General features: G+C 39.7%; 1 protein-coding gene across 1 annotated transcript in view; it reads left to right on the forward strand.

Annotated features, from left to right (window-relative positions):
- The first annotated feature begins 508 nt into the window (after positions 1-508).
- TANGO6 (transport and golgi organization 6 homolog) overlaps positions 509-14,945 on the forward strand; it is a 177,634-nt gene continuing 163,197 nt past the window's right edge. Inside the window, exons 1-2 of the mRNA XM_082677163.1 lie at positions 509-620; positions 13,203-13,843. Coding sequence (XP_082533289.1) covers positions 524-620; positions 13,203-13,843 — 738 coding nt within the window. The 5' untranslated portion in view covers positions 509-523. The remainder of the gene's footprint in view (positions 621-13,202; positions 13,844-14,945) is intronic.

A 14,945-nucleotide genomic window follows, 5' to 3' on the forward strand; every position in this document is an offset into this window, starting at 1 on the left:
TGAGTCCATTTAAGAAATCATATCATCAATAACAATATTTGTTATTTGTTATTATTCACAATGGATGTGTTTAGTACTTATTTTAAAATATCACTAATGAAGAAATTCAACGGTTGAATATTGTTTTACATACCCAAACTTCATTATAAGAAGGTGCAGCAACTGATTGCTTCACTATGACCTTCAGTGTTCCGGTACTCAAATATTTTCATACTGAAATTCATATTATGTCATAATTAAACTACTCCTCTCATCCTTTTTCTTTATATAGAGGTTAAACATGTTGAGTGTCTGAAATCGTGCATGTAGGTAAGTTGTGTTAGCTATGTTTACTTCCCCCGCCTCCTGCGAGTACAGGTGGCCTGAGAAAAGATTTCTTCGTGAAGGTCGCACTCCCAACCAAGTCGACCCCGCCCCACGCCGCGGGCCCCGCCCCTAGGGCTGCGGCCACGCTCAACGTGGCGGCGACGCCGGTCCGCCGAGGCGCCTGCGCAGGTCGCATGTGGCGCGTCCCACTCCAGTCATGGCGGCCCTCCGGCAGACAGCGGGCAGCGGGGTTCTGGAAACGTGTGGTCTGGAGCGGATTTTGGAGGCGTTGAAGCTGCTGCTGAGCCCGGGAGGTGAGAGGACGGATCTCGGCGCCTGGCTGCACCCGGGACTCTCAGGGCCAGCGGTCTTCCAGGGCTGCTCTTCTTCCCGCGGCTTGCGCCCCTCAGGCCCTCCCCGGGACCCCTCTGGCCCTGAGGCCGCCCAGCCCCGCACCTGGGGGCTTTGGGCAGGGTCTGTCCAGCCTCCTTTTACCCTTGAGGAAACCGAGGTTCAGGGAGGGCTGGGATCCGTTGAATACTGATACTGACCAAGTACAATATCTCGAGCGCTTACCTTGGGCCAGGCGCTGTGTTAAGCACCTCGGGTGCGTGGTTTCAGTCGTCCCTGCTGCAGCCCTGTAAGGGGACTGCAGACACAGCCTCAGAGAGAGCCCAGCCTCTTGGGGCGCAGGGTCAGATGTGGACACTGGAGATTTGTACAAAGTGCTAAGGAGTCCAGAAAAAGGAAGCAGTGACGTTTGAGCTGCGTTTTGGGGCGAGGATTTAGGGATTTACAGTCACTTTTAATCTTCCCTGGTGAGTTGATAAGATCTTCCCAATTTAGAATTAGAAGGGACCTTGGGAGTGGTGTAGCCTGGCACTCTCCTTTTACAGCTGAGGACGCTCACGGCTCACTGAAGAGAATAACCTGACCAAGATCATATGGTCAAATTAGAGGCAGAACACGAACCTGGAACCAAGGTCTGCCGAACCCCCTTCTCAGACCAAGGCAGATTATTCAGTATGGAGCCTCTGATGTTATCTGGAGCTTTGAGAAAGATATGCAAGAAATAGGGCCCTACTTATAAATTAGAGCGTATAATTTGGAGGAAGGGGTTTGTAGCGTGAGCAAGATAAGGTACATGAAAGTGATGTTTCAGATTTTGAGATTTCCCCCCCGCCCCCCAAACTGTGAAAACTCCTGAAACATTATATCATACTTGCGGCAAGTGAAAAGAAGTTATTAATGGGGAATTTCCTGGCAGTCCAGTGGTTAGGACTCAGTGCTCTCACTGCAGAGGGCCCAGGTTCAATTCCTGGTGGGGGAACTAAGATAGCACAATCTGCGAGGTGCAGGCAAAAAATATATATATTAATAATAGTAATTGAGTGCCTGCTAAGTATCGCTCCCTATAGTGTGCTGTTTATGTATGTATCTTTTTTTCTCGCAGCAATCCCATGAGATAGGTATTACTTCTATTCCATTTTACAGATGAAGGAACCAAGGCTCGGGTACTTTAGAAATTGCACAATGCCAGTCTAAGTAGTAGAGTTAGGATTTGAATTCAGACACCTTCAACTGCAGTATGGTAACTATACTACTTTGCCCCAATGAAGAATTAAAATACAATTAAAATTGTGCAAAATACAATTTTAACTTGCTAATGGAGAGATTACTTGTCCAGCAACTGAAACTGTCTAGAACATGACTGAGAACAGGAATAAATAAGTTAAAAAGTCTGGAAGTAATCATCTGTCACAAAGCATATACACTTCATTTTTGGAAGACTCTCTTTAACTGTCAAAGCGTATGTGGTGGAGTTCCATACATGTACTTATTTAGCTTAGGAGAATTCAAGCATTCCTATTTGAAAAAGAATAATTTAAGTAACTTGGTAAAATATTATTTTGCACAAACAGGCTATTATATATTGTCTGAATATTTCTGCTATTATATCAGCTGCTAAGGGAATTAAAAAATACCTGTGCATAATAAGTATTCACATGTTCCCAGTGGACAGAGGATGTTGAGACAAGATTAAAGTATTTGCTAAAATTATATCCAGCTAGATTAAACATCTTTTCATCTGCCTTTGACTACCTTTGAGGTAACATTTACTGAGAGTCAACTGTATATAGTATTCTATCCTCAGTGCTTTTGGAGATAGAAATATTATTTAACAACTTGTGCTCTCAAGCATCTTGTTTGTTTGGGGAGATGGTACTCCACATATAGACCAAAGATATTCCACATGGCAGGATAATACTATTGGTGAATGGATGGTACAGGTAGCAATTGGATAGAGAAGGAGTTATCCAGGGATGGGGCTGGGGAAGGCTACAAGAGAAAGAAGACTTCAGTCCAGGTGGGAAGAAACCAAGTCTTTCCCTTTTGAGCCATCAAAAGTTCTACAGCATTAAGTGTTTTCTCTTCCACTGCCTTTCATTTCTGTTCTCAATTATAGGGCAAATAAGAATAACATCTTCACCTCCATTATTAGGAAGTGTGTTAAGCAGAATTTGAAAGGGGTTTTTCAGTTCTGGTGAAGTTTTGCTTGAGGTCATCTCAGCAGTAGTTTTCCTAAAAAATAACTTTCCACACTAAATATATATTTGTTGAACTCTGTCATTAAATTTGAATTACGTGGTGGTGGGGGGCTGGAAATTTTGGTGATTTGTAAATAATGAATTGTATCACCCTTATTTTTGCACACCATATTGCTTTGTACTTTGAACTTAATAAAAGCTACTGCACAGATTAAGAAGTCTGCTTTTAAATGTCACAAAGCATAGACATTTACATTGGTGATTGGGAAGAATAAATAATACTGTTTACGAGGGCAGCATTTCCCAAAGTGTGATACGGATGGTTTTAGGCAGTATGTAGAGAAATATTTTGAGGCTGAAAAGCATCGAGTAGCGATCAAGAGCTTGGGTTCTGGAGCCAGCTTGCCAGAGTTGAATATGCTCTGGGGCAAATAGCTTAACTTTAGACTCCTCATCTGGAAACAAGAATAATAATATAATACTCCATACCTCACAGAGTTGGTGTGAGGATTGAATTAAATACACAAAGCCCTTAGGACGGTATATTAACTATTACTAATTTAAGTTTAAAAACTGATTTAATTTGAAGAAATAAACAAGTAAAGCTAATAATACAGCTGGTACTCAGATAAGTGACAAAAATCGTGGAAGTGCTATATGACTGTAATTTGGAAAACATTGTTTTAAGGCCTCAGATCTCAAACTTTTTGGTTTGAGCACTCTAACACTCTTAAGAAGTGTTGAGGACTTAAAAGAGCTTTTATGTGGGTTATGTGTATCAATATTTACTGTATTAGAAATTAAGACTTCAAGAGAAACCTTTTAACTTTATTAAATAGAACAGTAACCTGTTACATGTTAGCATAATGCCATTTTTAATGAAAAATGTATTTTGCAAAATAAAATAACTTAGCAGGAAGAGTGACATTGTTTTACATTTTTGCAAATCTCCTTAATGTCTGTCTTATTAGAAGAGAGCTGGATTTTTGTATTTGCTTCTGTGTTCAATCTGTCATGACAGATTGTTTTGATTGAAATAGATGAAGAAAATCTATACTTACATAGGTATGTAGTTGGAAAGGGAGGCGATTTCCATCATCTTTTCAGATAATTGTGTGTATTCCTCTTTAAAACTCAACAAGAGGTAATTTCTTAAAAGGTTAATTATAATATGGAATCTGAACTCATATCAGTGAACTTTTCAGACTTGGTACACTCAAGAGAGAACGAGAGTGTAAAAGGCAAATAATGTCTTAGTATTAATATGAAAATAGTTTTGACCTTGTAGACTTTCTGAGAGGATCGTGGGAAGGGCTTCAAAACCTGAGACCCTATACCACACTTTGAGAACTGCTGCTCTCAGAGAATGCCTTATTTTCAAGTAGATTTAATTTTTGTCACCAGTAGAGGGCAGAGGAGACTACTTTATTAAGGGGCTCTTGGAAAACAGTTAATAGCTTTTGTTTTAAGTCACTTCCTTTGTGTCCCATGTTTGGGTTCCAAGATCTTATAAAGTCACAGGAAGTCACTTAGAGATTGCTTAGAGATCTTAATGGTTAGTGGCAACAAGCTATGAAAACACTCATTTTCTTTTTAGGTATATATTACCCAAACAAACCAGATATTCATGCCAGTGGGTCAGAACACTTGCCCTGAACAGTCCTAGAGAAATATTGGAAAAATCTTACTCTTCTGATTCTCACTATGTTGAAAAAAAAAAGTGTTATTGTTCGTTTTTCTTTTCATAGAGGTAGTTAATATTCCTTACAGTAAAGCTTTTAAAAATATTAGAGAAACTAAAAGAAGAAAATTAAAATGACCTTAATCCCACTATCCAGAGATTACATTTTGGGAATTATATATATTTTTTGTTTACAGAAATGATCTCATATACTGCATACTGTTTTATAACCTTAAAATATGTTTTTAGTACAGAAACAATACATAGTTGCTGTGGAAAAAATTTTTTAACATAATGAAGCAAAAAAGAAAAATCACCCAAAACCCTACCATCCAGAGATTATCACTGTTAATACTTGAAGTATAGCTTTTGAGGTCTTTTTCTATGTGTGTACACATGCACACACATGTATATATTTTAATAAAGTTAGGTTCATTCTGTTCTTTTATTGTTCAATTTTCAGAATAATACATTAGTGTCACAGCAGTCTCCAAAGGTAGCCAATGAAGTGATTTTTTTGTTTTGTTTTATTATGAATAGAGTTTTGTATATACATGTTTCCGTTATTGTACTCATTATTTTTAAAAATTTATTTATTTATTTATGGCCACATTGGTCTTTGTTGCTGCGTGCAGGCTTTCTCCAGTTGTGAGTGGGGGCTACTCTTCGTTGTGGTGCAAGGGCTTCTTATTGCAGTAGGTTCTCTTGTTGTTGAGCACAGGCTGTAGGCGCGTGGGCTCTAGAGCCCAGGCTCAGTAGTTGTGGCACACGGGCTTAGTCGCAGCATGTGGGATCTTCCTGGACCAAGGCTCGAACCTGTGTCCTCTGCTTTGGCAGGCAGATTCTCAACCACTGTGCCACCAGGGAAGTCCTGTACTCATTACTCTTGATACTCTAAGTGTTCCATTTGTGGCCTGTGGGACCCATTCAAGTCGGCTGTTGGACTCTTTGATGTGACCCTAGTAACCCTAGTAGTCTTTTGATTGCTTCTTTGCTTTCATGCATAAGATATCTCATCTTATACATTTCTTGCTGCATTCTTGAAAACAAATCTCTTTAAGAAAAACTGATATTTAGAGACCACAGATAGACACTAGTGACATTTATTGTCACTGAAGTGTCATTGCTTCCAGACTTTTTCAATGATTGGAACTAGGAAATATATGGATTTACAGAAGACAAAAAACAAATCGAGAGTTCGTACTGATATTCACAATTAAAATGAAATATTATAGAGTTTAAATTTTTCCTAACATTTTGAAAAATTTTAAGCTTATAGAAAAGTTGAAGGAATTTTACCTTGAAAATTTGTATACCATGACCTAGATTCTTTAACATGTATTTGTCCACCTAGCCATTCTTCTTTACTATATTTCATATTTTTATCTTGGTATGTTTTTATCTTATCTGAAAATATTGGTTCCTAATGAAATTAATGTAGTTATTTACTTATTTCATATATATATACACACACAAATATATAGTTACATATTCATATATAATATATTCACACATGTATATAATATTTTTAAATGACAAATCATACATTACTATCATCAACACACCTGCTGTTTCTAAGGGATTTTTGTTTGTTTGTTTTTGTCCTCAGGATGTACAAAGTTCTATATTTCAAGTCACTTGAAATAATTCTCTGTGTGGTTGTGCTGCTAACTTGGTTTAGAGTAGGAGTTGGCACACTTTTTCTGTAAAGAAGGAGGCAGTAAATATTTTGGGCTTTGTGATCCATACTGTCTCTGTCACAACTATTTACCTCTGCTGTTGTAGCTCGAAAGCAGCCCAAGATAATATGTAAATAAATAGCATGTCTATGTTCCAATAAAACTTTACTTGTAGAAATAGGTGGTGGGCCTGATTTGACTTGTAGATTGTAGTTTGGCAACCTTGGACATAAAGTATAGATTAGGTTCATTTGTTTTTTATTTATTTATTTTTAGAAGATGTTGGGGGTAGGAGTTTATTAATTTATTTATTTTGGCTGTGTTGGGTCTTCGTTTCTGTGCGAGGGCTTTCTCTAGCTGTGGCAAACGGGGGCCACTCTTCATTGCGGTGCGCGGGCCTCTCACTATCGCGGCCTCTCGTTGCGGAGCACAGGCTCCAGATGCGCAGGCTCAGTAGTTGTGGCTCACAGGCCTGGTTGCTCCGTGGCATGTGGGATCCTCCCAGACCAGGGCTCGAACCCGTGTCCCCTGCAATAGCAGGCAGATTCTCAACCACTGCGCCACCAGGGAAGCCCTGTTTTTTATTTTTAGGAATATTTTGAATTTTCTTTTTGATTTAATTTTTTTAACTATGAAAAAAATACAGGGCTCCAAAAGGAAACCTCTAAAACTCATCCCTGTCTCCTCCCCACTGATCTCTCCCTCTCTCTATAGACAACTCATTTTAGTTAATTTTTAATTTGTTTTTCCACTGCTTTTTTAAAAAATAAAAACAAATAATATATTTCATGTTCCTTCCCATTGTAACACAAAAGTTATCATACTGTATACATTCTTCTACACCTTACTTGTTGAATTCAGTATGTCTTAGTGATCACTGCATAGTGGTACACGGAAGTCTTCCTCTTTCCCTTTTACAGCTGCATGGTATTCCATTATGTGGATATGCTACTGTTTATTCACCAATTCTCTATTAATGGATATTTGGGTTGTTTTAAGCCTTTTGTTAATGTAAGAATTACTTTTACTGGACTCAGTGGGTCCATCGCTTGGGGTGCTTAGCCAATGAACACACCAAGTACTTTGTTTTTTTAAATAAATGTATTTATTTACTTATTTATTATTTTTGGTTGCATTGGGTTTTTGTTTCTGTGCGGGGGCTTTTCTCTAGTTGCGGCGAGCGGGGGCTACTCTTTGTTGTGGTGCGAGGGCTTCTCATTGCGGTGGCTTCTCTTGTTGTGGAGCACCGGCTCTAGAGCACAGGCTCAGTAGTTGTGGTGCACAGGCTTAGTTGCTCTGCAGCATGTGGAATCTTCCCGGACCAGGGCTTGAACCCGTGTCCCCTGCGTTGGCAGGCGGATTCTTAACCACTGTGCCACCAGCGAAGTCCCAAGTACTTTCTTAAAGCAGAAGACAAGTAAGGAGTCAGGGAGATAGTGTTACTGAGTCCAGGCTCTTACTGCTCACTGCTCTCCCATGACAGGCCAATAAATCGAGAGACAGGTGTTGGGGCAGGGAATAGCGGCTTTTTCCGGAAAACTGGCAGACTGAGAAGATGGTGGACAAGGGTCCAAAAGAACCATCTTACCTGAGTTAGAATTCAGGCTTCTTTTATACTAAAAGGGGAAAGGGTGCGGCTTGTTGTTGCAGACTTCTTGGTACTGGCCAGACCCACATTCTTGCAGCTGTCCGCATGGGTCTAGTTATGATGTTCCTATAAACCTCCAACTGAGAAAAATGTTTTCTCTTCTCCAACTTTTTATCTCTATGTGAAAGGAAAAGTGTTATACCTTTAAAGGTCAAGCCTGGGAGGCAGAGCATTGAGAAAAGGCTATCATGTATATTTCAGGCAATAGGCAACATTCTTCTACAAAGGTTTGGAGCCAGCATGACTAAGTACAGACAACAGGGCACAAAGGTTAGAGCTAAAGGAATAGCTCCAGTATGGAGTCAGGTTTGTTCTTTGTTACAGTAGTTCTCAAAGTACTGTCTCCCCTAACCACTGGACCAGGGAAGGTTTAAGCCTGGGGGGCATGCATATTCATGAAATGGCAGGCATGATCAACCGTTAGCATTATAGTGAGGCAACAGTTACTCCAGGTTGCCCCAAACTGCAAGCAAGGAGGTGCTTGGGTGTTTGCTTGTACTGTAGTATCTTGTTGGATGTATTGTAACCCTTTTAGGACAGCTGGTATCTGGAACTTTCTGTGATTTAATGATTTAAGTCAGTTTCTGCAAAACAAAGCACACTTTGATTCAACCCCATCCCTCCCCTACTGCTGCCTAGCTAACAATATGGCAATGAGTAGCTTTGTGTATATGTCACTTTGCATTTTTGCCTGTGTATCTATCTTAGGATAGATTCCTAAAAGAGGGATTGCTGGGCCAATGGTTAAATGCTTATGTAATTTGCTAGATATTGCCAAATTTCTCTTCTTAGGGATGTACCATTTTAGCCCCTTACCAGCCATGTATGAGAGTGTGTGTTTCTGTAAAACACAAAATGTGTTATAAAAACTTTTGGATTTTAGCCACTTGATAGATGGGAAGTGATATTTCAGTATAGTTTTAATTTACTTTTCTCTTAGGAGCAAGATTGATCATATGTTCATGTTTAAGAGCAATTTGCATTTCTTTTTCTGTAAACTGTTCATATCTTTTGCCCGTGTAGTGTTTCATACTCTGTTCACTTTAGAATATATTTAGTGAACATGTCATTAAATAATGTTCAATATAGTTTAATGGCTTCAAATAATCCATTTTTCATTCACTCAGTAACTACTTATGTTGAACAGCAACTGTGTGTCAGACAGGCCTTGTTCCAGGCAAGAATACAGCAGTGAACAAAACAGAGCAACATCCCTGTCCTCAAGGAGTCTTTATTCTAGTTGGTGGAGAGACAATAATAAACAAAATAAATATTACATATACATATAGTATGTTGGATACAGGTAGACCATAATTTACTCAACATGTATTTCTAATTTTACAGTATTATAAATAATGCATTGTTGAACACTCTTTTAGTTACCATCAATTGCAGTTTGATCCTTTCTTAGAAGATATATTAATCTTAGTTTTGAAATCTATTGCTGCTTGAATTCATTTATATTTTCAACATTTTATTATGGTTTTATAACCATAACCCACCTTTTCATATTATGTTTTTAGTAATCATCCTGGGATTACAATGTACATCCTTAATTTTTCACAATCTGGTCAGAATTAATATTGTACTACTTCACAGAACTCATAAAAACCTTGCAACTATAAGGGTCCTTTTACAGCTCCCCACCCCTTTTAGGTTTTATGCTGTAGTTTTCATGTTTATCTATGTAAGTTATAAACCCCATAATACAATTTTATAAATTTTGCTTTAGACAGTTACATATATTTAAAGAAATTAAGAGGAAAAAATTAGTCTTTTATATTTACCCACATATTTACCATTTCTGATGCTTTTCCTTCTTTCCTGAAGATCCAAGTTTCCATCTGGTACTGTTTTCCTTCAGCTTGAAGAACTTTAACATTTCTTTGTATTCCAGATCTGCTGACAGTCAGTTATCTTAGTTTTCATTGTTCTGAAAATGTCTTCATTTTACTTTCATTTTTGAAGGTTACTTTTTATTGGATATAGAATATTCAGTTGACAGGTTTTTTTTCCCTCCTGTCAGCACTTTAAAGATGTTTTTCTACTATCTTTTAGCATTCATTGCTTGTGATGGTTAGTTCACAGCCATTCAGAGCATTGGTCCCCTGTAAGTGTCATATTTTTCTGACTGCTTTCAAGATTTTCTCTTTATCTCTGGTTTTAACAATTGACTATGATATGTGTAGATGTTATTTTCTTTCTACTTATCCTGATTGGGCATCACTGAGCTTACTGAATCTGTAAATTTATGTTTTTTTCACTAAATTTTAGAGAATTTTGATCATTATTTCTTCAAATCCTTTTGTGCTCCATTTTCTCTCCTCTCCTTTTATTCTAGTTAGTCTCTATTTTATTACAAATATATCATTTGATATTGTTCACAGATCCTAAGGCTCTATTTCTTTAAAATGTTTTTCTCTTTGTTGTTCAGATTGGATAATTTCTAGGGATATATCTTCAAGTTCACTAATTTTTTTTTTTTGGGGGTCATCTCAAAGCTGTTAAGTACATCAATTGAATTTTTTAAAATTTCAGGTATTTTATTTTTAAATTCTAGTATTTCCATGTGGGTTTTTAAAAATACTTTCCACTTTTTTGCCGAGAGTCCCCATTTGTTCATTCATAATGAATACTTTCCATCACATCCTTTTTTTTTTTGGCTGTGCCGTGTGGCATGTGGGATCTTAGTTCCCCAACCAGGGATCAGATCCATGTCTCTTCCAGTGGAAGTGCAGAGTCTTAACCACTGGACTGCCAGGGAAGTCCCTCCGTCATATTCTTGAACATAGTTATAAGAGCTGCTTGAAAAATCTTTGTTCAATCTGACACCTGGGTCATTTAGGATCAGTCTCCATTGATTGTCTTTCTCTTGAGGTGGGTCATGTTTTCATGTTTCTTTATCTGTCTAGAACTTTTGGATTGTATAATGGACATCATGTAGGATATGCTGTTGAAACTCTGGATTCTGTTATAGTCCTCCAGAGAGTATTGCTTTTTTTTGTTTTGTTTTGTTTTTCTTTTTTGGCTGCACCTCGTGGCTTGTGGGATCTTAGTTCCCTGACTGGGGATTGAACCCACGCCCTCGGCAGTGAAAGTGTAGAGTCCTAACCACTGGCCCACCAGAGAATCCCTGTTTTGTTTTGTTTTAAAGTAGGCAATTAACTTGACTGATTTCCTACTCCAAGCTCTGTCTCTTCTGTGGTGGGCAGCAACTCTTTTCAGTTCTTTTAATCTTAGCTGACCTATTTGAAGTTCTTCCCACACATGCTTAGTTCAAAGATTAGCCAGAGATTTGGGCACAGTTTATATAGAATTGGGGGCTCTTCCTGTCTGGTTCTATCCTTTCTGATATTTCTCTTCTTATTTTCCACCTGCTGTAGTTGCCCTGAATTCTGTGCTTTGGTTCTCAAGCCAGTAAGACAATGGGTTTCTCTTAGAATTTTAGCTATGCTATGCGGCGAGCGGGGGCTACTCTTCATTGCAGTGCGCAGGCTTCTCATTGCAGTGGCTTCTCTTGTTGCGGAGCACCGGCTCTAGGTGCACAGGCTTCAGTAGTTGTGGCACGTGGGCTCAGTAGTTGTGGCTCGCGGGCTCTAGAGCGCAGGCTCAGTAGTTGTGGCGCACAGGCTTAGTTGCTCCATGGCATGTGGGATCTTCCTGGACCAGGACTCGAACCCATGTCCCCTGCATTGTCAGGCGGATTCTTAACCACTGTGCCACCAGGGAGGTCCTAAGGAGATCTTTATTAATTACTCTTTTCATTCATTCTTTTACTCAATCAACTAACAAATACTCATTTGGGGCTTACTTTATGTACTATGCAAAGCACAGACCAAACAAGAGAGGCATGGTGTTTACCCTCATTAAGTTTAAACTCTGATAGAGAAGAAAGAAAATAAACACCAATAAAATAATTACTGATTGTGATAAGTACTACGGAGGAAAGAAATTGGGTGTTATCACAGAGTTAATAGTGTGGGGCATGGCTTTTAGATTGGTCAAGGAAGGCCACCCCAGAGGAGATAATACTTAGATTGAGACTTCTAGATACCTATGACTCAGCATTTCCACTTAAGGTATATACACATCAGGAGTGTATGTGCACACTTCCATCAAGAGAAATCTATTTTAAATATTAAGAAGATCTGATGTGTGAAAAGTAGACTTTTGGGAGAGGAGGAGTATAAGTAGGGAAACCAGTTAAGAGGCTGCTGCCGTACTTCAGTTTAAAGATGTTCATGGCTTAGAGAAAGGTTGTAGTCGTGAGGTGGAGAAAATTGAATGAATTTGAGAAACATTTAGTATGCAGAACAGACAGGACTTGGTGATGGATTGGATAAAAGAGAAAAGGAGAAGGATGGAGATGTAACCAGTTAGTAACCTGGTTAGATTGTAGTAGGGAGTGAAAGGTACTCGTGAGAATCAACAATTTGTTGAATTTCAAATGCCTAAAAACATCCAAGTGGAGATTTCATTCAGCGGTTGGAAATATGTCCCTGGAACTTAGAGGGTAGACATGAGCCAGACATGTAAATTTGGGAGCTGTTCGCTTACAGATCATTTTTAAAGACCTGGGCCTGAATAAGATTGTCGAGGAAGAGAGTGCAGAGTTCAGGACCAGCCTTGGAACATTTTGATATCTGGTAGAGGAAAAGAAGCCAGCGGAGGAGACATTGCAAGATGGCCGTGGAGGTAGGAGGAAAACCAGGAAAGAGTGCTTGCTGTCCCAGAAACCGAGAGAGGAGTGTTTCAAGGAGTGAGTCAGCAAGGATGTCAACTGCTGAGAGTGTATATGAGCTCCTTCACCGGGAGAGGGCAGTAAAGACCATTTTAAGAAAGTTCAGGAAAAATTGAGACTATACATTTTGGGGGGAATGTGATTAAGTTAACCTTTCTGCACCCTTTGTCTACATTCTGTGATCTGCCTCACTAGAATGTAAGTTCCATGAGGGAAAGGACTTCGTTTTGTCCTTTATCCCTGGGATCTAGAACAGTTTGACTGAATGAACCTTCTGTGGTAAATGTTTAGCTTTTTAGATTTCTGTTCTGGCTACAATTTAAGCCCAGTAAGTTGATTAAGACCTGGCCTCTGCCCTCAGAAACAAACTAGAAGAAGTATGTTAGGTACTCTATCCTAACTACATCCAGAGTGCTATAGGAAGGCAGGGAAAGTGGTCTTGAATTCTGCCTAGGTTAGGGTGGCAAAACTACTTTCTAGAAGTAATGACATCTGAGCCAGGCCTCAGAGGATGAACTGGAGGAGGCAAGGCATTCCACATTGAGGAAAGTACAGTTTGTTTTCCATGTATGTAATTTCCTTTATCTTTCTTCAAAAGGATCAGGCTCAAGTTCACTACAGATCACGAAACATGATGTCCTGTTGACTACTTTAAAATCTAACCTGTCTGCTTTGGAGGACAAGTTTCTGAAGGATCCTCACTGGAAGCAATTGAAACTCCTAAGGGATGAAATTGCTAATGAGGCAGAATGGCGACAAGACTGTATGGATGTCACCTGGCGTTTTACTTCCCAAACCTTACTGTTGCTGTTGTGCTTGAAGGAAACCATGATCCGCCTTGCAGTTGAGTTCAATCCAGGGAAACCCAACCCGAGGACTCCAGAAGCTGCTCCTGCCCTGAGCCCGGATACACTTAGTATCTCACAGCAAAAGACTGTCCAGTCAGTTTTGCAGTTTGTAGTTACCTTGGGTGTCTGCCCCTATCTTGTGCCTGGTGTTGGAGTCCCTGTGAGTTACAGGACTGAGTTTGGTGCCGTTGTTCGGGACGTAGTGTGTCTCGGTACTGCCCCCAGTGCACCCCGGAGACTGTACACCAGCTGCAAGGTCCTCCTAAATGTTGCTCAGCACGCATCTCTGGGGAGCTTGATTTTCTGCCGCCATTTTGGGGATATCGCAGCAGGTCTGTGCCAGCTGGGATTCTGCCCAACCAAGAGAAAACCGCTAAATCCTGAGGAAGAGGTAAACATACGTTGAGAGAGTGTGTGAGAGTCTGTGTGAATATGTGTGTGTACTTGTGTGTAGTTGCTATAAAAGACAGTCTTAGTTCTTTGGAAAAGTGCTGATGGAAAGATCTAGAATTTTTATTGAATATCCAAGTATCTCTGGTGGATAGATGATTCTTTATAGGGGATTGGAGCTTTCATTTATTAAATACTAGTCCTTTCACACCTGGGGAGTCCATTTCACCTGTCCCTTCTAGCCATTTTTTGAAACAGCTGTTGCAGACTATTTCTTTGAGCCTCTGTTTCCTCTTTTGTAAAATGTGTTTAATAATTGCAAGGTGGCTGTGAGGATTAAGGATAAAGTGTGTAAAGTACCTAGCCCAATCCCCAGTAGTGCTCATCAAAAAGTTATTACCATTAATATTAAACTATTCATGCCTCCTTCATTAAGTTCTTGGGAGGATTAAGGGAGATAAAGTATGCAAAGCACTGGGTACACTGCACAATCCAATCAGTGTTTGTTGTTATTATTAGATGATAAGGGTATGTGCCTGTGTTTTGCTGACAGTCAGTAAGGATTTGAGTGTCTGGACTATAAAGGTGCCGTGGAGGTTACAGAAGCATTAGACGTGGTCCTTTTCTCAAACAGCTCACACAGTAATTGGTGAGACAAGGCGCACAAGTATAACATAGCAGTGACCACTACTCCCCCACGAGAGGACCACCAGCATCAGCACAGGAACCTAACCAGAAGAAGCTGTTAAGATATAAATGTATCCAGGGTCGCACGTAGGGTAATTCCTTCCCTACTGCAGCCAGATTTCATAATGCCCACTCACCTCATTTCTCTGTCACCTTTCTGTGTCACCCTCCAACTTGTTCCTTTTCTGTTTGTTCTCCTCTTCTATTCCCTCTTCTGCCTATGCTCACAAAACAAAACAAAACAGAAAATATTTAAAAGCCATTGTCACCCGAGTAGTGACACGAAATTACGAGCTCCCCCAGTGCATTACATTTTGTGGAGCAGAGCTCTGTGCTCTTTACAACAGGGTGTGAATCTTGACAGCTCTATCAGTGCCTGCTGCCTGCACTTCCTTGAGATGGGGGTCCTGGAATTG

This window comes from Grampus griseus (genome assembly GCF_964374135.1).
Source record: "Grampus griseus genome assembly, chromosome: 19".
In the NCBI taxonomy this organism is placed as follows: domain Eukaryota; kingdom Metazoa; phylum Chordata; class Mammalia; order Artiodactyla; family Delphinidae; genus Grampus; species Grampus griseus.